Genomic DNA, 26,629 nt, shown 5'->3' with positions numbered 1-26,629 from the left:
ATGCTACTGTGGCCTATATTAAAACATCTTTCTACTGATTTTCAAAGTCAGTTGCAGATACTTTATTGCTTTTCTTCCCTCCAGCAGCAACACACAGGCAGTTTTACTTTTTTACGTTTATTACCTTGAAATCCTCTTAGAAGTTATCCAAGCTGTCAGTGCTTTCTTACCACATCTCTTCCCCTCATTTCAGAAACACCCTGAAGTCTACTATCTGCCATGTCACGACACATACACACAGCCCGATCCTGAAAGAGCTCTAGTTTAAACAATAGAGCACACTCTCATTCCAGAGAGCCACGAGGAGAGCGCACAGCTGGACTCGTCAGTGCTGTCATCAGCGTGTGTGAATGAACAGACCGCAGTGAATGAGATGGATTGATTATGCCACTGCCTTTGGACCACACTCTTAAAAAATAAAGCTTCCAAACAGCGGAGATGCCATAGAAGAACCATTTCAAGTTTCTTAAAGAACCTTTCAATGAACAGTACTTACAGGAACCTTGAGAAGAACACTTTAATCATCTAAAGAACCTTTTGTGCATTGGAAAAGCTCAATGGATTCTCCATTGAACCAGAGATATGTTTTAACAGTGGCAGTGAATAGCTCAGTCATGTCTTTCTTTACCTTGTATCACCATGGTTCCTCCTGACAAGCAAATATAGGATAGTTAATTATTCTATTTCCGTGTTTGTTAGCATAACAACTACAATGAATGTCATAATGACATGGCTGATAAAAAAGCAATACATGATTGTGATTATGAGTCATAACGCCCAGTTTTAATGAGCTCTACAGTGCTTACGCTTGCACAAGTATGCATTCATTAAAAATGAAGGCCCTGGCTTATGATGTAGCATCACAGCCTTGGTCAGAAGGTTAGCAGTTCTCCAAGGCACTCTTTGATTGCCAGTATGAACCAGCGCTGTAACCACAAGACATTCCCCTCACACAAGGCATTTATATTTGTGATCAGTGGATACAGGTTTTTAATGGACTGATCTTGATCCCTGAAAAATGAAAATTTGCTAAATATGTCCTCACCCTCATTCCATCCCAGATGAGTTTGTTTCTTCATCAGATAAATGTAGCATTGCATCACTTGCTCATCAATGGATGCTCTGCAGTGAATGGGTGCCGTCAGAATGAGCGTCCAAACAGCTGAAAAAAACACCAAAAGTATTCCACACCACTCCAGTTCATCAGTTATCATCTTAAGAAACCAAAAGCTTCATGTTTGTAAGAAGCAAATCCATCAACGTGTTTCAACTTCAAACCATTGCTAATGGCTAAAATATGAGCCCATAATCCACAATATTGCTTTCCCCAGTGTAAAAATCTCCTGTTGTCTCTTAAATCAAAATCCACCCACATATTTGTTTAGAGCTGTTTTTGGCTTGTAACCGTCGCTTGATCTTGATCGACTTTTTCACTGGAGTACGTGTTATTATGGATTTGTATTTTAGCTGAAAGCAATGGTTTGAAGTTAAAAATGTCTTAATGATGGATTTGTTTCTTACAAACGCACAGTTTTTGGCTTCTCCAGATGTTAACTGATGGACTGGAGTGGTGTGGATTACTTGTGGATTATTGTGAGGTTTTTATCAGCTGTTTGGACTCTCATTCTGACGGCACCCATTCACTGCAGAGCATCCATTGCTGAGCAAGTGATGGAATGACACATTTCTCCAAATTTGATGACGAAACAAGCTCATCTACAGGGTGTCAGTTTTCAGCAAATATTCATTTTAAGCGAACCATTCCCTTAACTTGGTTCTTTTAAAAGTACAATAAATGGTGAAACGTTTCCTTCCACCACAATAGTTATTGTCCTTTCGGCCAGTCTGTGGGACTCATTCTGTATTACTAAATAGAAGGCAAGGAGATTAACTTTGGAGTTTTTTTTTTTTAAAGCTATTTCACCGGCTTCTGAAATCCACAGTTCAAAGCCAGAATCAAAGTGCAGGATTTGTAGCAGACAGTTTGATAGCCTCTCTGACCCTACGGCTGTGTCTCAAATCATACTGAACCGCCTATCTAGACAGCATTTTGAGGGTCACAATATGGACACTCACATGATACAACCTATGTAGGCAGCTTACTAGGTTTTGAGACATAGCTCAGCACAAACCAGTATCTCTCTCTCTCTCTCTCTCTCTCTCTCTCTGTGCTCAGAGTTTGATCTCCACTCGAAATCCGACTCTTCATTCACTCGTGTTCTTGCCAACGGAGGGAACAAATGTCAATACGAGATAATGGAGCAGATGGGGAACTTTCATTAGTGCTTTAATTTCATTTCAAGCTTTCTCTGACGTCTTGATTGACAGTTTGACACTTGGCGTTGCGCGAGCGCGGCTGCTCTGCGTGTTCAGCGAACGCTCATCTCGTTTTTGACCAGTTTATAACACGCTGAACTGATATGTGCAGGACGGCTTTTCTCTGTCGGTAACCTCAGAATATATCAGAGACAGTTTCGCGTCATTTCGAGTCAGTTCTCTTCAGAAGCGCGCAGAAATGGATCTTATGGGACTCTACCTGCTTCATCTCAGCTTTGCCGGTAGGTGATGTGCGGCATGCGCGTTTCATCTTCTCTGCTTACTGACATCAAAGTTCCGCAAAACACAAAGCTGATACAATGCTGAGAGTTGTGTCATTATTGGCTGTGTGCGCTAGCGTTGAGAACCGTCTTTTTATAGACTTTTGTCTAGATTAATAAGAACGGATCGAACTAAAGAAATGTGAGCACCAGAACCAGCTTTCTTCTCATTTGGATTTATGAATCCATATATTTTGCGTTATTAGTCAGCTAATGAGGTGTTTGTTCAGGTGTGAAAGGTTACTGCTTCCATTGACATTTGTTCTAACAGTCAGTAAAATCATTGATAAATTGCTAAATAAATTTTAACCCACTAAACTTTTAATTGCTTCCTTAAATATAAAGGGATGCCAAACTTACAACCTGTGATAAGCTCATTGCACTTTTTGAATGTAATTACTTGTGTGAAGTGGGAACATATATGTCCATGTAATCTCTGTCCCTTTATAAAGGATACAGTGTGTTGTCACTGACCTGAAATTTGTAGCTTCAGTTGATTGAAAAGCCTGTGCATTTTAGCAGATTGGATTTGTTCAGGATGTCTCTGTGTTGCTGCTAATATGATTAGATTTTCAGGTAGACTGTCTCTTGTGTGTGTGTTGTGTATGAATCAGAGGATGTATGCATGCATCATAACAAGTGCATTTGCATGTTTTGAAAATGGATTCACAGATGAAAGCTTTGAAAAATGAATTCACAAATGAAACGGAGAAACAAAGAAACATAACCATAGCTTTGAAACATACTTTTAATCTTTAATTTTGAAGCATATTATTGTGCATTCATATGGCAGGGTGAAAACTTTAGTCATCTCAAAAATCTGGGCTTTTTCTGACTGGACTTAAAGCTGTAAGCCTGATTGCTGATCATTTGCTGATTTAAGAGTTAATGTGTATAATATGTTTTATTTTATTTGATCTCATTTCACCTTTTGGTTTGTCTGTTAAGGCAATCAATTATTCAATATTCCTCTGCAAACAGAACAAAGTAAATCTCTAGAACAGCAAAACACACCCAGCTGTTGTTGAATTTACTGAAAAAAAATAAAAAATCAAGCAGTAAAAAGATTGATCTCTTGAATTCCTAAGAAACATTAAGAAAATGTGTGTTAAAATCATCCTTACCTTACTCAATTCAACAATATAGCTCCCCTACCTACAGTGATGCACCTGCTTTTTATGCCTTGGCTCTGAATGTAGTTTTCCAATTTATTTTCAATGTATAGATAATTCTTCAGTAAAGAATATTAAACCTTGAACCAAACCAGCCAGTTCTGAATCACATCATAACTTTGGATTCAAAACATTTTTGAATATCAGGAAAAAACACAAAAGTATAATGCTGTTTATGTAAGTGACTGAACTGCTCATCACTATGAATTTTAAGCTATATGGAAGTTTAAACATGCAACTGTTATGCTCTGTTCTTCCAACATTTCCCCAAACTCCATAGTTATTTTCCATAGCTATGTGAGCTTGAGTGAAGTCCATATCTGATTCCCTCCATTACGACCATTCATCAAGCCCTTTTTCAAGCCCCACATATTCATTCTGGGAACCTGTGAATATAGGGCTCAGCTCCAGTTCTGCAGGCAATTCCACTGTCACTCAAGGTGACTGAAAAGCAGGCTGTTTGTCAGCGATTAGCCAAGGTAAAGATCGATTCTTGCTCTGAGAGCTTGTAAATTAGGAACTCTATCAATGCCCATTAGCTCAAGCCATGACTGACATATGCTAATTCCGACCTTGTTGTTACAAGAATAATATCACTATCAGTACTGACATTGACTTACACTTCAATTGGTCATTTATGGTTCAGGTTTTCAGAGCATTATACTTCACGGCTTCATAGGCTTCAGCTGAAATATGCAGTTCAAAGCCATAATCAAACTGTAGAATTGCAGCCGACAGCTAAAGATCAGCCTCTCTCCAGCAGCCGACTCAGTGTTTCTCACTGTTATGCTCGACAGTCTGTCTCTCTCTCACTGACGCCACATGCATAATCTGCGCTCAGAGAAATATGATTCTTAATAAAGTGAATTGCATAAACTTTTATGAAAGCCATAATTAATGAAAAAGTGTCATTTAGACATAAATACAGTAAGTCATACTTAAGATTTTTTCACATTATGATTATAGAAACTGAGTCACGGTCACTGGCAAATGTTCATTTTTTCTGTAACTAAAATATTTATAGAAACTTATATATCCTATAGAGAAATATCCAATCGATGTGCTATAGCATGCATTAGTGCCTGTCCATTTTAATTTTTTTTTAAGCTGTCTTGGCTCTGAAAGTATTTTTTCCCCTGATTTTCCTAAATGGAATAAGTATTTTGTAAGTCTTTGTTAAAGCATTATAAGCCATGAAATAAACCAACCAGCTTTGAGGTGAATCAAGAAAGGTACAGATATGTCATATGTCAATACAAATGACATGATCAAAATTTAAAATAATATCTATCTATCTATCTATCTATCTATCTATCTATCTATCTATCTATCTATCTATCTATCTATCTATCTATCGTTTTCTGATTGGCTGAGATGTCTTTCACTGTTTGTATCACTCTGCTTGCAGATTTCGCACAGTGAGTGTCATGGCAGACACCCAAATCCGCTGTGGTATATAATACCGTTGTTGTGTCATGGAATGTTGGTTGTAGTTGTAAGAGTTTTTTTTTTTTTTTTTTTTTTTTTGATGAGAATATAGTTGTTTAGCCTTCATATATGCGATTTGTTAATAAAGATTTGCTGCTGGCTCTGATATTGTTAAGCATGAGCTATAATTCGTTTTAGGTAAATCAAACAGGTAGTCTTTGATCTCATTAATCTGTTATTTGTTTCAGAGCAAATAGCTGTGGCAGAAGGCACAACTTTAAAGTTTATTTATAAATGTAATGCTGTATCAGAGCAATGCCTTTGTACTCTTGACTGAATTGATTAGCAACTTTTATAATGTCTACTGTTGTTTATTACATATTATTATTCAATAAATAATGACAACTATTTTATTTTTATATAATAGTGTTAATTAATAATAGTATTTGGTATTAAGAAACGGTGTATGTGTGTGTGTTAGTGATGCTGATTTTAGCTACATTATTCCATCATTAGATGGCAACAGGATACGTTTTTATGAGTGAGTCAGCAGTAAAGACTTTTATATTGAAAGAGACAGAAAGAAGGTTGTAAACAAGGAAGTTATTTTACATTCAACTACACCTTGTAAGATGCAGTTAACAAATGCACTGAGCAGCGCTGTCATTGGAAATTACCCTTAACAAATGAAAGGACACTATGACAAAGATATCGCTTTCCTCAGCGGACATTCAAACTAATGTTTTTTTTTTTTTTTTGTGAATATGAGATTGTGCTGAAGATGCAGGTAATCACACTCGCTCACTCCATGTGTCTCATAATATCCTACTTTACTCTACATAATACAGTGAATCCGTGGTGGAAGGAAACAGTGCCGTAACTTTGTTTTAAATAGTGGATGACTAGTATTGATATTAATTTAATCTTTTGCTCTTTGTTTTACATCAGTGAGAGAATGCAGCAGGTTTCACTTTAAAAGCTGTACTGCTATGGAAAATACTTTCCGGTCATTTAATCTCATTTAAGTCTGTGTTTATGTGGTCACAAGTGTGCTTACCTCTTACCATCCAAAAGAACATTTTTAAAAGTATTTATTTATTTATTTTATTGATATTATTTGAAGAGTGTAGGGAGACATGGGAGTGGATATTCCCTGTAACATCCACTCCCGTGAAGTTCCCCATGTAATATTTTGGCAGATTTGCTTGCTGTAACTCTTTGATTGGTTGATTTTTTTTTTCTATAGAGCAACATGGGTAATATAGCAGCTGTTAAACACAAGTCATATGCATTTTCTTATCAGACGTGGTGTAGTACTGTACTTCAGTTAAGCTGAAAACATATTGATTTTTTGGCTTACAAACAACCTCACATGCCATAGTAGTTCTGATATTAGATATTTGCCATCACTAAACTATCAAACTATATGCCTTAACGTGTCATTGCTGATTAGAATTCAGAGCAGCTGAACTTGAGAAATCTGAATTGAATCTCCAGCTGGTTGCAGCGTTAATGTGGGAAGTCTAAAGGGATATGGTGGTACAGCTGTTGTATGATAGCAAAATTGCATTGGTAGTGATGGTAGAGCATGGTATGCATTGATTTTATCATTTTATTATTGATTTTATCTACATGACAAATGTGTAGACCATTTATTGTGACAGAATAATGCTGCAAACAGCATAGAACTTGCACAGCGTAGGCTTCTCTGGAGAATTTATTTATTTATTTTTATTTGGTTACAATATTGCATATAAAATTAACTGTCATTTGTGGTGAAGAAGCTGTTCCAAGTTGAAACTTCAGGAAAATTACACTGAATATTAATGGTTCATTTTCTCTGGTGAATCCATGGATGGCCCAGAAGTGTGATATCTCTGAAAATGAGTAATTAGTTAAAAGTAGACTTTGAGCAAACCCTTAACCCTTTTTAAACTGGCATATGTGCTGCAGATATTAATGATACCTCAAATCGTGTAGCCTGTATATCTGATGGAAGACCAAAAAGATTTTAAAAAAAATCCAACCCCACCAAACAACATACCAAACAAACTCTAGCATTGTGGCTGCAACTTTGACTTAATGACACTGCCTGCAGAAACTGTAAAAATCTATTGATGGCTTTGTGATTTATCCATATCCATATAATATAGATCTATGTTAAAATGACAAAAAGCCAGTATCACCAGAATCAATACTAATGTCCCTTGTCATATTTTTCATGGTCTGGATAACAATTTTTACTGTTTGCACAGCATAATAAGCCATTACAGACATATCACTCACTGCTCAAAGAAAATATTATGCAGCTCTACTAATAAGTGAGCAGTTACAATGAACCATTTAGCATCCATACAGCATTATGTATCTCATTGCACAATAATCAATGGAGTGCATTGGTTGTCGAACGCTCTTCGTTCTCTGTGATGCCCTGATAGCTGATTGATTGCACAGTTATCAGACTTTGATCCAAGTGAGTCATTCACTTTCATAATTCCTCTTCTCTTTCAGGCCGAACACATTTTTAGTGTTTAAGCAGCAGGGGCGGCTTTCAGATTTAAGAGTGCCAGCGTATCATTCGCTCTGGCAGACAGGGGTGTTAAAAGTCAGAATGGGTTGTAACGTGGGCTACCTATGCTGCCACCTCGATTCTGCTCTTATATTCAAACCTCTAAAACGGTTCTTATGTTTAATTATAGATGCTCTAGACCCCGCAGTTAAGCGGCCTCTCTGCCATTCATCTAACGTCAGTCAGTTTGATGGTTTTGACCTTTCATGCTGACATTGTTCAATTCTTCACATTATCATCTGCCTACAATATTAAACCTTAATAGCTCCAAACAGTACATAATATAAGGAGTCAGATGGAGGCACAGTTGAGAACTATAAGGTTCCCTGGTTAGGATTAATCTTAGTGGCAGGTCATTTAAAATGGTCGCTGAGCAGTGGAATGGAAATTGGCCTGCAGCCTGAAACACTGTGTGTAGAGGGATATTTGCTTGGAATAAAAGGTTAGATCACTTTCCCCACCAGTCCTGTTAAGAAATTCAGGAGATGGCTCCGGGGTTAGATGACTACGGTGTCCTCTGAGGGCCAAACAGAGGCTCATTAGTTGAGTGATTGTTGACAGGTACCCTGGCATAGAGAGATTGACAGACCGCTTTCCTGGCGGACATATATGATGGCCACATTTGCATGGACTGCGATAACTCGGCCCATTTAAACAATTTTCAGAAGACAAAATTGATGTGTAAATGACTTTGACATGAAAGAGCAGTAACCACAAACCATAATTCCCTTTCTATTAGTAGTTGATGTCTTTGGCAACTGTATTTGGTGTTTTCAGAGCCTCACCAAGACCCTCTTGTGGCAATTCGTAACTTTTTCACTGACTGTGATGATGCATTTCCACCATCATTAACATCATAAATCTAGCAAAGATTTTTAATACTTCCATTTTTAAAGTTAATGCACATTTGTGTTGTATTACTTGGCATAAAGAAACTAGAAAAGGAAACTAATTAATGCTGCTGTGTGGGTGTTTTTGATGCGACAGCTGGGGGAGTGATGACAAATATTTCTGTCTTCTGACCATCATAATTAACATCTCACCTTCGAGTGTAAACAAAATGAGCCAATGAATGCAGGCATGCAAGCTTTCCATCGCACAACCTGCCCCACGGCGTGGGTAAATAAGGAGAGCGCATACAGTCCCACATTCAGTTTTTCGCTGAGGAGCCTTAACGAAGATCTTTCCTCAGAGGAATATGCCAAGGAGGGGCTGCCGTGAGGAGCATCAGTTCTGGGAACGAAGTCTGATTGGGCCAGTATGGCACTACTAAGAGTTCTTGCTCCTCATCCTCCCTGACATGCCAGGGTAGGCCAGCATGAGAGCTGCACATGGCCCCCCAGCCTATGGCAGAGGCATCTGTTGAGACAACAACATGCCTAGACACTTGAACTAGGGGAACTCCCGCCCGAAGAAAGGCAAGGTCTGACCACGAGCTGAAAGTCTGGCGACAGGACGGGGGGACTGAGACCCAGTGAGTGCCGCATTGTCATGCCCATCTCGGGATTCGGTCATGAAGCCAATGTTAATGCTGTCTCATATGAAGCAATCCGAATGACGTGACCATGGCAGTGGATGCCATATGCCCCAGGAGCCTCTGAAACTGCACTACTGAGAGGCGTGCTGTTAGAGTGACCAAGTACAACTCCATACCGGGGGAGCGTTTGCTTTTTTCCCAGTTGACCCAAAGCCCTAACCGGCTAAGGTGGCTGAGTAACACATCCCTTTGTTCGCACAACTGCGCTCGAGACTGGGCCAGTATGAGCCAGTCATCGAGGTAGATGAGAATGCAAATGCCTCTTTACCTCAACAGAACAAGGGCTGCCTCCACAACTTTGGTGAAGACTCGAGTCGACAGGGACAGCCCGAAGGGGAGGACCTTGTACTGATATGCTCGCCCCTCGAACGCGAAGCAGAGAAACGGCCTGTGTTGAGGGAGGTTCGAGACATGAAAGTCGATTCAGGTCGATTGCTGCGAACCAATCGTGTGGATGAATGCATTGAAAAATATGTTTCTCTGTCAACATCCTGAATGGTAGCCTGTGGAGGGCACAGTTCAGAACATGCAGGTCCAGAATTGGTCGTAACCCACCGCCTTTCTTGGGTACAATGTTGGGTAGCACTCTGTGGGTAAAACTGTATTGCAATAGCACACTCTACTGGGGGAATCTCCACATACCCCTTAGCTGCCCCGCCGTCATGGGTAGTGAGGACAGAAGAGACACTAGCTCTGTTTCAGGCAGAAAAAGGTGCCCCCAAGACCTAGTAACCTCTTCATGCACCTCTGGGAAGAATGGAACCGGAGGTGGATGCCGATGATTGGGGTGCGTCACCCCCAGAAAGCCAACGCTCTTGGCGACCCGGGGAAAGCATAGCAGTCAGCTCTGGATCTGGCTCGGGCAACGCCACCTTCTCTGACGGAGGCAACGCAGCCGAGTCTTTATATTCAGAGCCTAGCTCGTCCCCTGATGCAGTGATCGACATCCTGTCGTCTGCCGGGGCTCCGAAAGAGATGCTAGGCCCCGCCACCAGCCTAATGAAAGAACACCTCTCTGTCGAGATCCCAATTTGTAAAGTAATGCATTACTTTTTGACTTACAAGAAAATATCTGAGTTATTTTTTCTAATAAGTAACAGTTACTTTTTTCCCATTTATTGACTGACAGCTCTCTGTCTTCCCGTTTAGAGAAATTGGGAGTAAGTGCAGAGGCATTGTGTGCACTGTGTGAACATGACTGTAGATCTAGACTAAATGTTAACTTGCATTTACTCCTGCATTTATTCCTGAAAAGCAAACTCAGAATATGATGCAGACCTGCAATAATTAAATATTTGAAATAATGCAGATATCCTATTTAATCCATTTTATTGTCTTTGCTGTTAAAGTTCGATGATCCAGTTCTTTTATTAATTGACTTCCATCGTTTTTTTTTCTTTTTTCTCCATACTATGGAAGTCAATGGCAACCATCAACTGTTTGTTTACCAGCATTCTTCAAAATAAATTATTTTAAACATATATGGGTACATTTAATAAGGTACCTAATATTATATTCAACACATAAACAGATAAAACAACTATAACCTTTTATTACACAAATCTATCAACGTCAAAGACTCCAATAAATACCAGCACAAAACCAGAAAGATACGCTTCAGTGTAACTTGAGTTTTTGGACTCACAAAGTGCTCTTCACTCCCTTGTTCAAAACTTCATAATTAGATCAAAAATATTGTAAGAAACATCTAGTTCCCAATATCATACTGTTAGTTGAGACCTTTTGGGCTGCAACTATTTATTGAAGCATTTATCTGACTGCTGTGTTTCGACAGACGCCCGGGAGCTAGTAATAAACAGCAAGTCATAAACAAAAATCTCTCAGCAACACCTCACAAATAAACCTGTGGATTGTGCATAATAAAGGGAACATTGATCACAGCGGGAGATTTGATGTCTGTCAGTGTCTTTCAATTTAAAGGAGGTGATTTCGTACACAAGCACTGTTTTGATGGCCATGGCAGTGCACAGTGCTCTAAATGAAATGAATTCAGAGATAAAGATCCCGGTGAGTGTTTTGGCATGTTGACTATTAGTACAGCAGACTATCAACATGCAAACATGTTTTAAAGTCTGCATGAAATGAAAATTCATCCCATTTTCGAAATGCATTTTATTGATCTTATTGTAAATGATTTATCCATACATCCATAGATTATTTTGACCTATCCTTTGCAATGCATCACCTTTAACATATCAGTCTCATTCATGGCTATATGATCATCTGGACTTTCTACTGTAGTTTTTCTGTAATTTTATGGCACATACAGCAGTCAAGGTTTTTGACAGAGCATCTTTGGTGTCAGTAATGGTGCAGGATGTTGTCTTTTCCATGTAAATGCAAATGTGAATGGAATGAAATGGCTGGAACAGTAATAGACAAAACAGCTCGGTTAGAACAGGCCAGCAGTCTGAATATTGCTCTGCATGTAAACGTAGCCGGCTTCTCTGTAACACAACTTCAAATAGAGGGCTTTAGCTGTTTGACAGTGTAAGTGCCAGTTTAAGACGAACAAACAACCGTAGCCGGAGTCTGTGCTGAAGTCTGATAGTACGGTGAACACCGGGGGGCATATGTATTTTCTCAAGAGCCTCAGTGGGATCTTTTGGATTCTGCATCATTGCAACTGCTTCTGCGTATGTTTTTTTTTTTGTTTTTTGGACACAGTGGTGGGATCTTTGGTCTGTCTTTTCTGAATGTTTGCAATGAAAGCTCCTTGGGCGTCCCTTCAGGCGACGTGGAAAACGGGAAGGAACCATGGAATCCAGTCATAAAAATAGAATTTACTGTTTAATGCGGATTGTTACGGAATTTGGTCAATTTTAAATTAATAAATCAAAAGTAGGCCAGTACACATAAATCAAATGGTGATATGGAGTGTCTTTGAATATTAAACTGCAAAAAGACTATTTAGAAATGAATACTGTGTGTTCTGAACAACATCTCCAGAACTGCTCTGAGAGCAACTTAATGAGCAATTGAGCACTTGTGTCACTCCACAAACATTTCTTTTGAGAGAAACTATCATATCAAAAATCATCATCAAAAATTTATCAAATCACAAAATCGTCATATCATATATACACACAAACAAAACTCTTCACTGCCACCCTTCAAAATAAAAGTTTCTTTCATGTTTAATTTTAACTGTAAACCTCTGTTGTGCAGCACTTTATTTGCCAAAAAATTAAAGGGTTTGTTTGTAATAAAACGCTGTTATTGCAAAAAAATTAATACAAATAATAATAATAATAATAAATCAATAAAAAATTAAATAAATAATTAATTAAATTAATTTAATTAAAAATTATTATTGTAAATTAATTAAACTGATAAAATAAAATCCCAAATAAATAAATTAATTAATAAATAAAAAAATGGAAAACAGAATTTCAATAAACAAATAAATACAATAATAAAGATTTCATATGGCCCTCCTCAAGGTCGGCATCTTCTGTGGACAGGGCTTCTTTTTTCAGCCATTGACCAAAAAGTGGAGCTTCTGTCTTTAGCTGGATCCTGGGGGAAATAATCCCTTGAATTAGATGTCAGGTCATTTTCTCAACAAGAGCCAGTCGATTTTTCGGTAAGGGGGCCTCAGATTGTGAAGGTCTTTCTTAGCTGTTTTTTTGGTTCAGTGTGTGTGTTTGTCTGTCACAGTGGGTTAGATCCGTTGACTGATTCTTGCCTTTTAGTTTTTCTCATGAAGAGCTGTTGTCTTCTGGGCTTCCCTGGAGATGGACTCCTGCATCTGAGTTTTGCAGAGCAGGCTTTTGACATGAAAGGCCATTTTTATAGCATTTCAACAGGCCCTTTATTAATAATATAGTATAGAGTAAAAACATTTATAAAGTGTTGTTTGAGAGCAAAAAGCAGACCTGTTTCACTCCTGTGTGTGCGAATGGATCTGCACTTCCAGACCGAAGCGCTCAACACGAGCCACAGGACAGCGAATCCATTTGCTTGCATGACACCGCAGCACAAGTCAGTGTTTGGTTTGCACTGTGATGTCTGATACATTTGAATTTTTCTATATATTTTCACCTTGCTGAATTAATGCCAGGAATATTCCGCATGCATTGCTACCTGATGTAGATTTTTTTAAATCATCAGATAAACTTGGTGACAGCTCTTTTCTTTACTAGGTGATTTGTATGCCTTTGATTTCAATCACGTCACGTAACATCAGCGAGGAACTGATTTTTAATATGGATGCATGTTTCTGCCACAAAAAAAAAAAAAAAAACATAAAAAGGTGTTGGTGACTTTTTATTTCATAATTAACTTTATCTTGCAATTTTAGGATGTTAACTCACAATTGCAAGTTTATAACTCACAATAAGAGAAAAAAGACTCTTGGAATTGTGAGAAGAAAATAGAATTCTGTTATATCTCACAGTTTTGACTTTTTATTATTATTTTTTTTAATTCTGTGTTGAAAACTGGCTTCCCAAATAATTCAGTCATTAATTTATGATTTAGACTTTCATTTTTATAATTAATCATATAATTAATAATTTACAATTATAATTAGCTTAAATCATGTCATTTCTTATTCACACTCAGAAGCCTAATTTTACAAGCATTTGGTTCTAGGCAGTTTATTATTATTATTATTTATTTCAGATTTTATTTAAAGATTTATATATATATATATATATATATATATATATATATATATATATATATATATATATATATATATATATATATATATATATATATAATTTATTTATTTATTTCAAGATTTATTAAATAAATATTAAAAACTTTTTCCCCTAAAATAAATGCAAATTATTAAAATATTACATATAACAACACAAGTAATAACAACAATTATGCATACATATTCACATAAATGTTGATATTTCAATTTTAGCACTTTCAACTCATTGCCACTTGCATGCAATACAAAATGTAAAAGGATTCACTCTTTCGATTTATTTACCCGTGCAGGATGTGCATGCCAAAGAAGGCTGGGTGCTTTCAGATGGGAAGAACCACAGAACAAACTCTGTCAAATAGGGTGAGAGAGAGAGTAGGTGAGCTGGATAGTGGGGTAAGGAACTATGAGGATGTCACTGGTAGAGCAGTGATGGATGCGGTTGTCTGATCTCATTGTAGTCGCATCACAGTGTTTATGACAGCCAGAATGAATGAGCTCCTCACGCTGAACAGCTCTTACACTCACATGCTATGCATGCATTATTTTCCTTTTAATCACTTAATCTCATAAACATAAATGCAGGTTCAGTACAAATGGCATTTAATTAATAACAGGTCACTCAGATGTTTACACATATTTGTAAATTACTAAATGCTTGCTTATCGGCAAGTGCAGGTCCAATGCAGCGTGCAGTTCATACACCACTGTTTCAAGTGTCATATGAAGATTTTGGTTTTGGATTGGTCAGTTTTAAATAGAAAATGTAATGAAGTAATCAGTCTGGAGTGGTGTGGCACAGTGATTAATGATCTGATAACTGGAAGGTTGTATTATAGGTTTGAACCTGACAAGGGGTGAATTTATCATTAATGTGCACTTGAGCAAGATATTTCACCTCAGTTAGACCTACTAATACAAACGGTTTGAAGAATGCACATACTGTACTTTTCAATACAGTAGAAGAACATGATATAGCAGATGGTCTGAAGGCATACTGTTTTTTTTTTCAAGTAGCACATGTGCTCCTGCACTGAAAAAAATGGTGTAGAAATGATTTTCACTCAGAAATTGCTAGTAAATTTCACAAATAATTACAGAATCAACAAATAATACATAATACAAATAAAACGTACTCCAATAATCTTCGTTTTATTTACTTATCTTTTTTACATTGCAATTAAAAAACGTAAGAACGCCTAAAGAACTTTAAAAGGCTGTGACGAGACATTTACAAACAAAATTATTTAATTAGTTTGAATTAAAAAAATACACTATTTTTTATTTTTTTACTATTTCTGCTATAAGATATATTTATTTAATAATTATGTAACTATTTATATTTAAAATGAAATGCCAGATTTTTTTTTACTGTAGTTACCAAAATACCAATAATAATAAGCAGTAATAACCAAAAATACTAATCAACAATATTATAAAACAAGCCTGAAATACACCAACACTCTTATTTTGAAATGTTTTCAGTACTTCCAGCTGTTCATTCAAACAGATGAGGAAGATAAACCACAATAAAAATATGCAGTATTCACTTATTGTGAACTACGTTGAAACAGCATGCCTGTGGAATGCACATCAGCGCCATGTTTTTACTTTTTTACTTTGAAAGCTATTGTATATATTTCATTAAATCATTGCATTTTGAAGTTTAATATTCACATTTAAACAATATTGTGATGCTTGTTTTCTGGCCCCAAATTTATGCCCTTCTGAAAATGATAATTAAGACATTTGTATGGAAGCCCGTTTCTGCCACTGAATAATAAATAAAGAAAGGTAATTGCAGCTCTTTATCTTACAATTCTGACTTTTTCCCATCAATGTGAGATATTTATGACTTATGAGATATAAACTTGTATTTGCAATTCTGACAAAAAAAAGAATGACTTTAAAAACAGTCAAAATTGTGAGATGTAAAAGCCAAAGTTGCAAATACTTTTATTTATTTATTTAATTTTATTCAGTGGCAGAAACAGGCTTCATTACTTTTTTATACTATTTAGAATCAGAAAGAGCTTTATTTAAGATATTTTAATAACCCTAAATTTGAAACAACAACAAAACTGAATTTAAGACTTTTTATTTTTGGGTAAACCTCCCTCCCCTTACTAGCTCCCATGCCAGAAAACGCCAGTTCGAATCTTGCTTTGAGTGAGTGAGGGAGAACCGGAGACGTTAAATTGGTGCCGTGACCCGGATGAGAGTGAGGTTTTGGGAGGTGAGCGTGTAAACACTCCGAACCAAATTTGATTTGTGCTTGCACATATTCTTTCTTTTTTAAACATATAACTTGGCCTGTTAAGAATGTTAAATTTACAGAAGCACAAATTACATTATAGTGCTACAGCAGAATTTCTATTTTCTGAATAGCAGCTTAAATTTGACTGTTTCCCATGTGAAGAAACTTCAGAATATAGGAGTGGTATTGGAATACAGCACAAAAGTCTTGGACTGAAACTCCCTGCTCACAATATGCAGTAGGAACATTCTTCAAAATATCACTGACACACGGGTTTGCAATGAATTTTTTTGAGTGAAATACTGCTTTAACTGTAAGCTTCTTTCCAAAGCGCCATTCAATTTGCATCAACAAATGTCTAATCAATATGCCCATGAATGCAAAGGAAAAAATATCCTTGGAGAGTTCTTATCTCAATGGCTCGGATGTTCACTAGACAAATCTGATACTCAGAAACATCATGAGTTCAGAAAGCGCTGGAGGCACATAATATAATACGCTAAATTTATTTAACCCCATATAGCTCCCTTCAGTTTAACTCATAGGTCTTTGGACACAGGGTCATGAGGCTTTTCGAGAAAGAGACATTTGAGCCTAACCTTGGGTTCAATGGAAATGCCACAGTACCTCATATTGCGATGATAAAGGTCTGAGGAAGTGCATGCGGGCTTATTGTCCAATGTGCCAGGAATGGAAACAAACCATTACCAGTGCAGCAGACAGGAACCTGCTGGAGGGCACCTGCCTCGCCCAAATAATGCTGGATTTACAACATCTGCTCGAGTCAGGAAAGGCTGCAGCCTCTGCCCGCAATGTCATGATTAATATACTGTCTAGCCATGCTCACAAACATGATGTTCAGTCATTATTATGGTATTCTACTTTCATTTTCTAAATCATGCTTCAGTTTAGTTCACTATTCTCTTTCAGTCTGCGAGAGCTTCACTTCAAGGTCAAGGCACACACAACTGCTCTCATTTTGACGGTTATGAAAACGATTAGATTATCTCAACATAACATTTGCACATACATTGATGGCAGATGCGTCATCTCTTGAGTGTTTGTGCCATTCTTCATGAGTGCTTGAGATAAAATTGAGGGTTTCATTCTTTTGGAGTTATTTATGCATTGCACTGTAAGGCTGTTATTGTGTCTCCTCCACTTCTGTCACAATGCAACTGTTGTTGTACATAATAGTTTTGTGTCTGGCGTCATTGAAGACCCAACCTCTCGCCTTTACCATGGCTTGCTGGAGCTAAATTAGCTGGGGAAAGAGAATGTCAGTTAGCATTTGACAGTTTGGTGTGAATAGTGTTTAAGACTAGTGGCTCAGAACCAAAGACCCGCCTCTGGAGAGCGTACGCTCCATTTTAGACCTATTTACACACTCTCTCACCCAGAGTCAATGGGAATTAGATGCAACTTTAACTTAAACAGTCGAATGAAACTAGAGCCTTTGCAGACATCCCTATACAGCTGACCTTAAAGCTTGTAATGAGAATTTACCCTGTTAAGCTTCTTAAAAAATCTCCCAAGTGTAAAGAAAAATCACAAATGAGATCTTTCTAATAACTTAATTATTTTTCCTAGACAGTAATGAAATTAAATGGAGGACTAATGGAGCATGTGCACATTTGTCTCCTCTGGTCTTTCAGAAAAAAATCTCCACATCACAAACTGTGTTTAGATTAGCTGATTTTTCATAATGAATTTATGTAAACAATTCTCACCAGCTGCTTCCAAAACCAAATTATCTGAGCTATTCAAATTTATTTTTGTAGTTGTAAGTTCTGACTGATGTTTCTCTTAAGTTAATACTTAGATGAAACATAAATGAGAACTCGTTAAGTCTCCATTAGGAAAAAAAATTTCCATAATTCATCAATATGTCATAACCTTCTCCGGCTCTAAAACTAAAGTGAGGCCAAAACCAATAATATCTCTTTTGACTTTCCTATCAAATTAAAATGTATAAAATCCAACCCAAGCTCAATGGAAAAACATGCATGTACCTCCAAACCCTCCAAAAATGCACCTATACATAGAATTTCACTTGATTTCTAGTGTCAGTAAAACAACTTTATTTCTTTTCACACTAATTTTGATTACAGGAGCAGATAATTAATTAATAAAGACTTATTTTCGTGCAGTTCCTTAAATAATACTGTGATTTGACCCCAAAACACTTTCATCATAGTGCATGATATGCAAACTTTGACACTTACATCCCATTTTCAGCTCCATATGTATGTTTTATTTTTGACATAGTAAACTTGCTCTGTAGCGCACCTGGTATAGCATTGCACTTCCTATGCAAAGCACTCGAGTAAGAGTCCTGTGAAACATGAGCCATGATAAAAGAGTTCAAAGACTTGTTGAAGCAAGATAAAATGTTACTGTTGTTTTGTCAAATGTATTTTGATCTCACGTTTGATAAATTATTTCCAAATATGAGAAAGCATTAATGTTTAGCACCATTCACTATTTGACTTTAGAACTGCCATGATTCGTACAACAATCAGCATAATAAATATAGCAGAAAATATAACTTTTGAGGTTTTTGTTATAAAAAAAAAATAAAAAAAACATAAGCAATCCCAGCCTCATTTAACAAAAAGTAACAGTAAAGTGACAATGCAATGCTTTCCATAAATGCAATTAGTTACTTTTTTATTGAGTAATACAATATTGTAATGCATTACTTTTAAAAGTAACTTCCCCAACTCTGCCAGGTACTCTTTTTCAATAAGTCTGTGTTGCTAAAATCAAGTCCTCCAATAAATGATTATTGTTTCACTCAAAAATATATCACAATGAGGTCTGAATATTGCAAATGCCATTTCACGTGGTATGCCATTAACATCTTTAGGCAGAACAAAAATAAAAGAGATTATGTAACAACTTAAAACTGATGCTAAGTTACTTTATTTCAATTAATCATTAGCATGAGAAAAAATATACATATGACCGTAACGCAGTACATGTCGTACATAATAAATCATATTTGTATATTCTTTGACAGCCTTATCATGCAGCTCGGTGAGGGGTGATGATGAGTCTCATTGGCACTTGACTTGGCATCGTTGTTCTGGAAAATACATATGAAATGTGTGAAAACTTTATCTCTGGTGTACCACGTAGCTGCAGAGGAGTGATGCCAGTGCCATATGTTTCAAAGAATTACAGAGGCATTTTGGAAAGTAACATACGCACCTGCTAATGCACATTACTTGCTGTGGCAGAGAGATACAGATGCTGTATGGGCACCAAATGTGAAGTGGCAAAGAGTCTCAGAAGATGTTCTGCTGGGGTGAAGAGCCAACATATGGTGTGATGTTTCCTCACTCTGTCGGGGATCATTTTCACTTTGCTTTAGATACTCTCTAAACATCAGTGCAATGAAATCATCATTCTCTTCAAGAGTGAAATGCAGTTTCTGTGGGCGTCAGTCTCTACAGGATCCAACTGTCCTTTTACTGTCTCTAATGTGAAAGTTGGCAGGTGAATCATATTTTTGTGAGTCTGAAATAACAACAACATCTTTCAGCATCCATGTCTACTGACTGCATATGTTCCATTAACTCAGAGATGGATTATATCACCAAGAGATGAGCAATAGGTCTTAAACACTCTAGCAGGATGTGGGAGCTCATTTAAAATGTAACTGTACGTATTAGTCTCTTTAATACAATACTTTATGGTAATACAGTAGTGTTTCCTTGTTGCACCACATGACATTTTACAGCCTGGAATGACCTTGTAAGTATCTGATATTTATTAACACAATCCTTTTTTCTATTGCATAATTTCCTGTTTTAATTTTTGTGAATATTGGTTATATAAGTTAAGACAGAAGTTGTTGCCATATGTAAAGCAGTTTTATTTTTTCAACAAAAAAACAAAAACATAATAATGTTGAATAATATTAAATTTTTTAAACTAATTAAGGTTTTACACTCAAGGTTTTTTTTTTCTTAATTATTACATCAGGACAGTTATATTACCCTTTTACAAAATTTTATTACAGAAATTAAACAATTGTCAAGATCTGTGCCGGGAGGAGCGCGGAACGACGAGAAGTGGATTACATAAACAGCCTTTAATCCTTGATATGACGGGAACTACACAACATCCAACAAGTAGAACCGACAAAGGAAGACGACACAGACTGTGGCTAATAAACACAGGGCAGTCAGGGGAACACAGGTGCATGGAATCATAATCAAATTAACACAATTAACTCAAGGAGAAACTGGGTCACTGGGAGCCAAAACACACACAGACAGTCCAGAACCCTGACAACAATCATCATATAAGAAGTGTATTTTAATATGAATAACATTTTTATTGTAGAAAAAAAAAATAGTGCAAAAATAACAGCATTGTGTTTGATTTCCAAACTGCAAAGGAAGAAAGGAAGAACCAATACTCTCTGGAACCGGTCATCTTTTTTTTTTAGCTGGAACATATTTAATTCAATTAATTGACAAATGAATACATTTGTTTTTTCTTTAATCATTTATATGTTAGGAAGAAGCATGTGTATCTTAAGTGAATAGGAGTGATGCTGGTGATGTATGGCTGATGCTGCAATCGGGTCAGTGAGGAGTGGGACTGAATTTGGGCTAAAAAATACCTGCAAGGTTTGAGGTCAGACTTATGTGGTGTTTCATTTGCATTCAGCCCATGTGTTCAGTCTAGACCTGAACAGAGAGATTGTTCTTCTCATTGTGTGTTTGGCTGCTGAAAGCACTGCACGGATGCAATGTTTTGGTAAACCAATGACTTTTCCTCTTTTCAAGCATCAGACATCACTGATTCTTCCTTTGCAAGTTTTTAGTGCTTTACTAATTCCATGGTAGCCCCGCTTGTAATCACCTACAGTTGTGTTCAGATAATGTAAAGCTGGAGTCGTAGCTCACTGCTGGCATGAAATGGCATGACATTCTCACGTATGCCTAGCGTTCAGCAGATTTACACTGCCTTGAGCCCAGCAAGGCCAGCCCCTGCCATCTCTAGACATCATGAGAAAAATGAGACGGCCTTGCCGCTCCTCATGACGAGACGCCATGAAATTACCTACTCCTAAATCATTATAATAGCCATAAATTACAGGCCAGTAGACAGATGAAGAACATTTATGGTATTTAAAAATAATGCGGTGCTTTGAAACTGTAGCTTCCAATATTTAAAGTTATCATGCTGAAACCATTCTGAAAAAGAAAGGTGGGAGTACCACGGTGCGGTGATGGTAATGACCTTATTCCATATTTCACGTTATTTATGTGTTTTCTATATGTAGTATTAAAATCAGAACATCATTTATCTCAATGAGTGACATCAAAAATAAAGGCACACTAAATAAATGCACAATAAATACAACTTATAAGATATACATACAGTTTTTGTTAATATACATGAAAAGCATTACGAAAATAACATAACACACATATAAAGACAATGCACACTAAATACAACTTTTTGTTTTTATCGCATATATATCAGTGTACATTACAATATCAATAATAATAATTAAATACAATAATAATAATGCAATGTAAAAAAAATTCATACATACAACATAATGTATGAATACATAATGTATGTGTATATATATGTTACTGTTATTTTGTGAAATATTATTGCAATTTAAAATAACAGTATCTATTTTAATATACTTTAAAATATACTTTATTCCTGTTATGGAAAGCTGAATTTTCAGCATCATTACTTCAGTGTCATACGATCCTTCAGAAATCATTCTAATATGCTGATTTATTATCAGTGTTGGAACCAGTTATGCTGCTTTTTGGAACCTGTGATACTTTTTTCATGATTCTTTTATGAATATAAAATAAATAAAAAACAGCATTTATTCAAAATGGAAATATTGTGTTACAATATACACTACCGTTCAAAAGTTTGGAGTCAGTATTTTTTATTTACTTTTTTATTTTTTGAAAGAAAAAAAGATAAAATAAATTTTTCTTTTAATGAATACTTTTATTCAGCAAGGATGTGTTAAATGGATAAAAAGTGATAGTAAAGACTGATATTGTTAGAAAAGATTTTAATTTAAAAAAAAATCCAGAAAAAAAATTACAGTTTACAAAAAAAAAAAGAAAAAAAAAAAGAAGCAGCAAAACTGTTTCCAACACTGATAATAAATCAGCATATCATAATGATTTCTGAAGATCATGTGACTCTGAAGACTGGAGCAATGATGCTGAAAATTCAGCTTTGATCACAGAAATCACTTATATTTTAAAGCATATTAAAACAGAAAACCAATATTAGAAATTGAAATAAAAAAATTACGATATTACAATGTTTCTGTATTTTTAATCAAATAAATACAGCCTTGATGAGCACAAGAGACTCCATAAAAAAAAAAAAAAACATTAAAAATGTTACTGATCCCAAACTTTTGAATGGCAGTATGTGTGTATGTATATATATATATATAGAGAGAGAGAGAGAGAGAGAGAGAGAATTCTAAAACACACACACAAACGTTATTTTTATTATATATATAATACAGTGTATATTACAACAATAATAATTAATAAAACCAATAATAAATTATGTATATGTGTGTATAATAATAATATTAATAATACAAATAATAATAAATGTACATTCATCCATTTGTTCTCCAAATTCAAAATAGTTTTTGTATTTATACAGACACACACAAACACACACACACACACACACACACACACACACACACACACACACACACACAACTGATGTATTTTTTCTTCAATTTATACAGTATGTGGGTTCATTAAAATGACTTGGAAAAGGCAAGAGAGGAGAGTCTGTTTGAGTATTTCCTCAGTTTCTGATTTTCTCATCTCTAGCAGTGATACAGAGTGAGTCTCTGGGGTGTTCTGCGTAAGTGCACAATTTGAGGCTTTGGCTGCTGTAGACTGAAAACAGAAATGCCCAAAAACGTTCAAAGGAATGGACAGACACAGATAGGTTGTATAGTCACGCAGTTCATATGCCCTGAATACTAGAAAGACGCAGATGAGACATACTTTGACATACTTTGCCCGCGCACAACAATCTGAAGCTCTCTTTCCTACAGTGAAACACGCACAGCACGCCAAGCGCCCGACAGATGACCTGAGTCAGTCAGTTTGTGTAGATCAGACAAAGACAAGAGGAGGCAGTAATGAGGAGCTCTCGAGTGCCTGCTGACAGTCTGAGCACTGTTCATTTAGCGTGTCATATTTTTCAATTCCAAACAAACCGCGTTTCCGCGCCGGCACGATGCTACTCTATAATTAGCTTGAATGGCTGTTTTTGGATGTCTCACTGCAACCTTCATAAAACGCAACCAAAGTGCTTTGAATCCATTCATTTTTCATAATTAAACTTTCTGAAATACGATTAAAGGTCCATTGATGGTGAACGTGGGAAACGAGTCTGCTCTTAATAGAAGAGCGCACATGTGCAGTAATGCTAGCCAACATCTCTTCAGTTAACAACTTAACATATGCATGCAAAGTAAGCCACTTTTCAACATAATGATACACCTATTTCCTGAGCACAGTGGATTTATCAACTCACTTGATCAGTGCGTATTTATATAGTCATGCCTGAAGTCAATGGAAAATCGCACTCATGGATTGTTTATTCCCTCATTTCCTTCAAATTATCCAATCTCTAATTCTACAAGAATGTTGTCAGAAGTAATGAAGCAACACTATTTGGATATGATCTCACTCCTGGAGAATATCTGACCGTTTGTTATCAGGGATTTTTATTCTGAAGGGTTCGTTGCGTAGAATAACATTATCTCATGCACAGGCTATATGTGTATGATACTCTCACAGCATGACGCGCATCAAATTGCATTTACAAAAGTGATTTCACATACATAGAAGGCATATTAAATGCAAATAGTATCTGCTTTAATGTTTCAACGTTTGTGAAAATAAAATGTCAAAATATGGGCGAAATACTGTTCCATCGGCATTCAGCATAACAGACAGTGTTGGCGAAACTTACTTTTAAAAGTAATGCATTACTAAAAATTCAATAAAGAGATTGATGGAAAAAAAAAGTAATGCATTACTATATTGCGTTACTCAAAGTAACTAAATTGTTATTTTTATAGAAAAGTAGAATAGTATAAATGCATCCTTAAATAGAATCTTTTAATGAATCTAATAATTCTGGGTCTAAGTATTCCTGACAAGATTTTTTATTATATGAAATATTATTACACTGAATGACTCTAAGTAATGGTAAAAATGTGTAATGGTCATTATAATTTTTAATCAGAAAAATGAAATTAAAAGGACATGAAATGCATTAAAAATAATGTACAGGAAACAAATTAAAAGCTGCATTTAACCCTTTATTGTTCTGAAGCCTGAAAACCCATTTTTGTCATCTGCTGCTGAGCGAAAAATATTTATAATAATTGTAGGTGTTGAATATTTTTACATTTTCTTATTCTTTACAGTTTCAACTTTTGACTTCCATAGCAGCTACTTGTTTTAACTCAGAAATCCATCGAGAGGAAATTCAGTAGCTTTTCCTTTACACCTTCTCTCTGTCTTTTTTTATTAACTTGCGGAGTAGGAAATTATTCTTGACTGTAATTTTCCCATGGGAAGATGATTAAAAAGTTATCCTTACTTTCTGACCCAGCATTGATTACTACATTGCCTCATTAATCTGGTTTTATACAATCAGTATTTTCAGCAAGTGAAAATGTATCTCGAGTTGGTAATTAAAGGCATAAAAAATAGCTCTGATAAGAGCTTGCACGCCGTCCCACGGCTCTCTGAAATGTGTTGAAGTTGCCACTGAATGCAGTTCTCTTGATTTCTGATGGCTGTTGGCTCTTTCACATGCAGCGAGTCGTGATAAACCTGAGAAATGCGTGTAATCGAAGCCCTGTGGAACGCTGTGTGATCTCAGGGGAGCTGTGTGACAGATAACACGCTCTCAAACATCTCCATGCCCTCTACTGGATGACCTTACAGACGCTGCCATTGCTTCATCGTTTTCTCTGGTTTCCGCTCTATTTATAGCTGTAATTTGTTTCAATCTAGTTCCTTTACAATTGGTTGTCACCGAGAGCAAACTCATAAGATTCTGTTATAGATCAGAGAAATAAATATGTATGAATCAGCAGTGTTGGCCAGAGGAGGAACAGATACGAGTCAAACAGTACATCTTGGACGTGTTTGTTATTGTTTCCTTTAGCCAAGATAGTTCAGCTAAAGGTCAGAAGTAATGGGGTAAGCAGGGCTCAGGATGCGATAAAATCCCACCAAATGAATAAATAAATAAAATAAAAATGGGGAAGCCCAAAAAAAAAAAGTCTTGTGATGATTTTTAGCATTTAATATTTAAATACAATTTAATAATATTAATAATAAAATAATAATATTTTATAAATAATGGCCTTTAAGTGTTTAACATTATTTACAGTGTATTCTTGTGCTTAGAGAACAAAATTCCATTAAAAAGTATGAAATACCCTTAAAAAATAAACTCCAGGGGGCAAGTATTGATTAATAAACAAAATTAAAGTAATATTTAGCATGAAAGGTCATTGTTTACTTACATTCATGCTATATCAAACCTGTATGCTGTTATTTTTCGCCATGGACCATTAAAGTATCAGCTCTTACAATAAAATTTATAGTGACCATAGGCTTTGAAGCTCTAAAATGGACAAACAACATAAAAAAGGACATAAAAGTTTCATAAAAGGACTCCAAGGGTATCTGAAGCCATATGATTACTTGTGAGACACAGACCAAAATACAGTTCAGAACTAATTCAAAGACAATCTTGTTCAGCAAGAGCTGCTTAAATATTCTTCAGAAATATCTATTTTCCACAGAAAAAATAGCAGCTTGCATATTTGTGTATTAATTTATATATATTTAAATTGCATTTATAAATGTAATTTTTTTTGTGAGATGAACCAGCCTTTGATTTCTGCCTCTAGTCCAGGTGTAGATCCACTGTCAGCACATTATGCAGCTTCTAATAAACAACCATAATACTATTAACTGCAAGACTTGACTCTGCATCTGACTTGCAATAATTCTGGATGTTTTACGCAGCCTGCCGAACAGAGCGGAGGTTGACAAAGATCAATTTGTGACAGACCTCTAAGAGTCTCATTAGAAAGAGCTCTCATCTTTCTTTCTGATGGAGCACTTTGCCATGCACACGGTCCTGCCGTCTTCTACTGCGGTCGCCTTCGGTGACAGAGAGCTTGTGATGATGTCTGCTCAGAAGTGCTGTCATCCTGCTTCACATTCCCAGCGATCTCTCTGAGCTCTGCTTGTGATGAGTCAGAGGCGAGAATGGAATCGCAAGGGTTAATTGTAGAAAAACGGACA

The 26,629-nt window shown here is 36.2% G+C and overlaps 1 protein-coding gene across 2 annotated transcripts in view; it reads left to right on the top strand.

Annotated features, from left to right (window-relative positions):
• Nucleotides 1-26,629, top strand: part of gfra4b (GDNF family receptor alpha 4b) — an 85,400-nt gene that overhangs the window by 26,282 nt on the left and 32,489 nt on the right. Inside the window, exon 1 of one of the 2 annotated variants that reach the window (XM_042738656.1) lies at nucleotides 1,877-2,558. The exons of the other annotated variant lie outside the window; for it this stretch is intronic. Coding sequence (XP_042594590.1) covers nucleotides 2,516-2,558 — 43 coding nt within the window. The 5' untranslated portion in view covers nucleotides 1,877-2,515. Of the gene's footprint in view, nucleotides 1-1,876; nucleotides 2,559-26,629 lie in introns of those variants that run through there. 2 annotated transcript variants of the gene reach the window in all.

The sequence above is a fragment of the Cyprinus carpio genome, chromosome B14 (genome assembly GCF_018340385.1).
Source record: "Cyprinus carpio isolate SPL01 chromosome B14, ASM1834038v1, whole genome shotgun sequence".
NCBI classification, from domain to species: Eukaryota; Metazoa; Chordata; class Actinopteri; order Cypriniformes; family Cyprinidae; genus Cyprinus; species Cyprinus carpio.
Note: the sequence above shows the minus strand (reverse complement) of the source record. Positions and strands in the feature narration are given on the sequence as shown.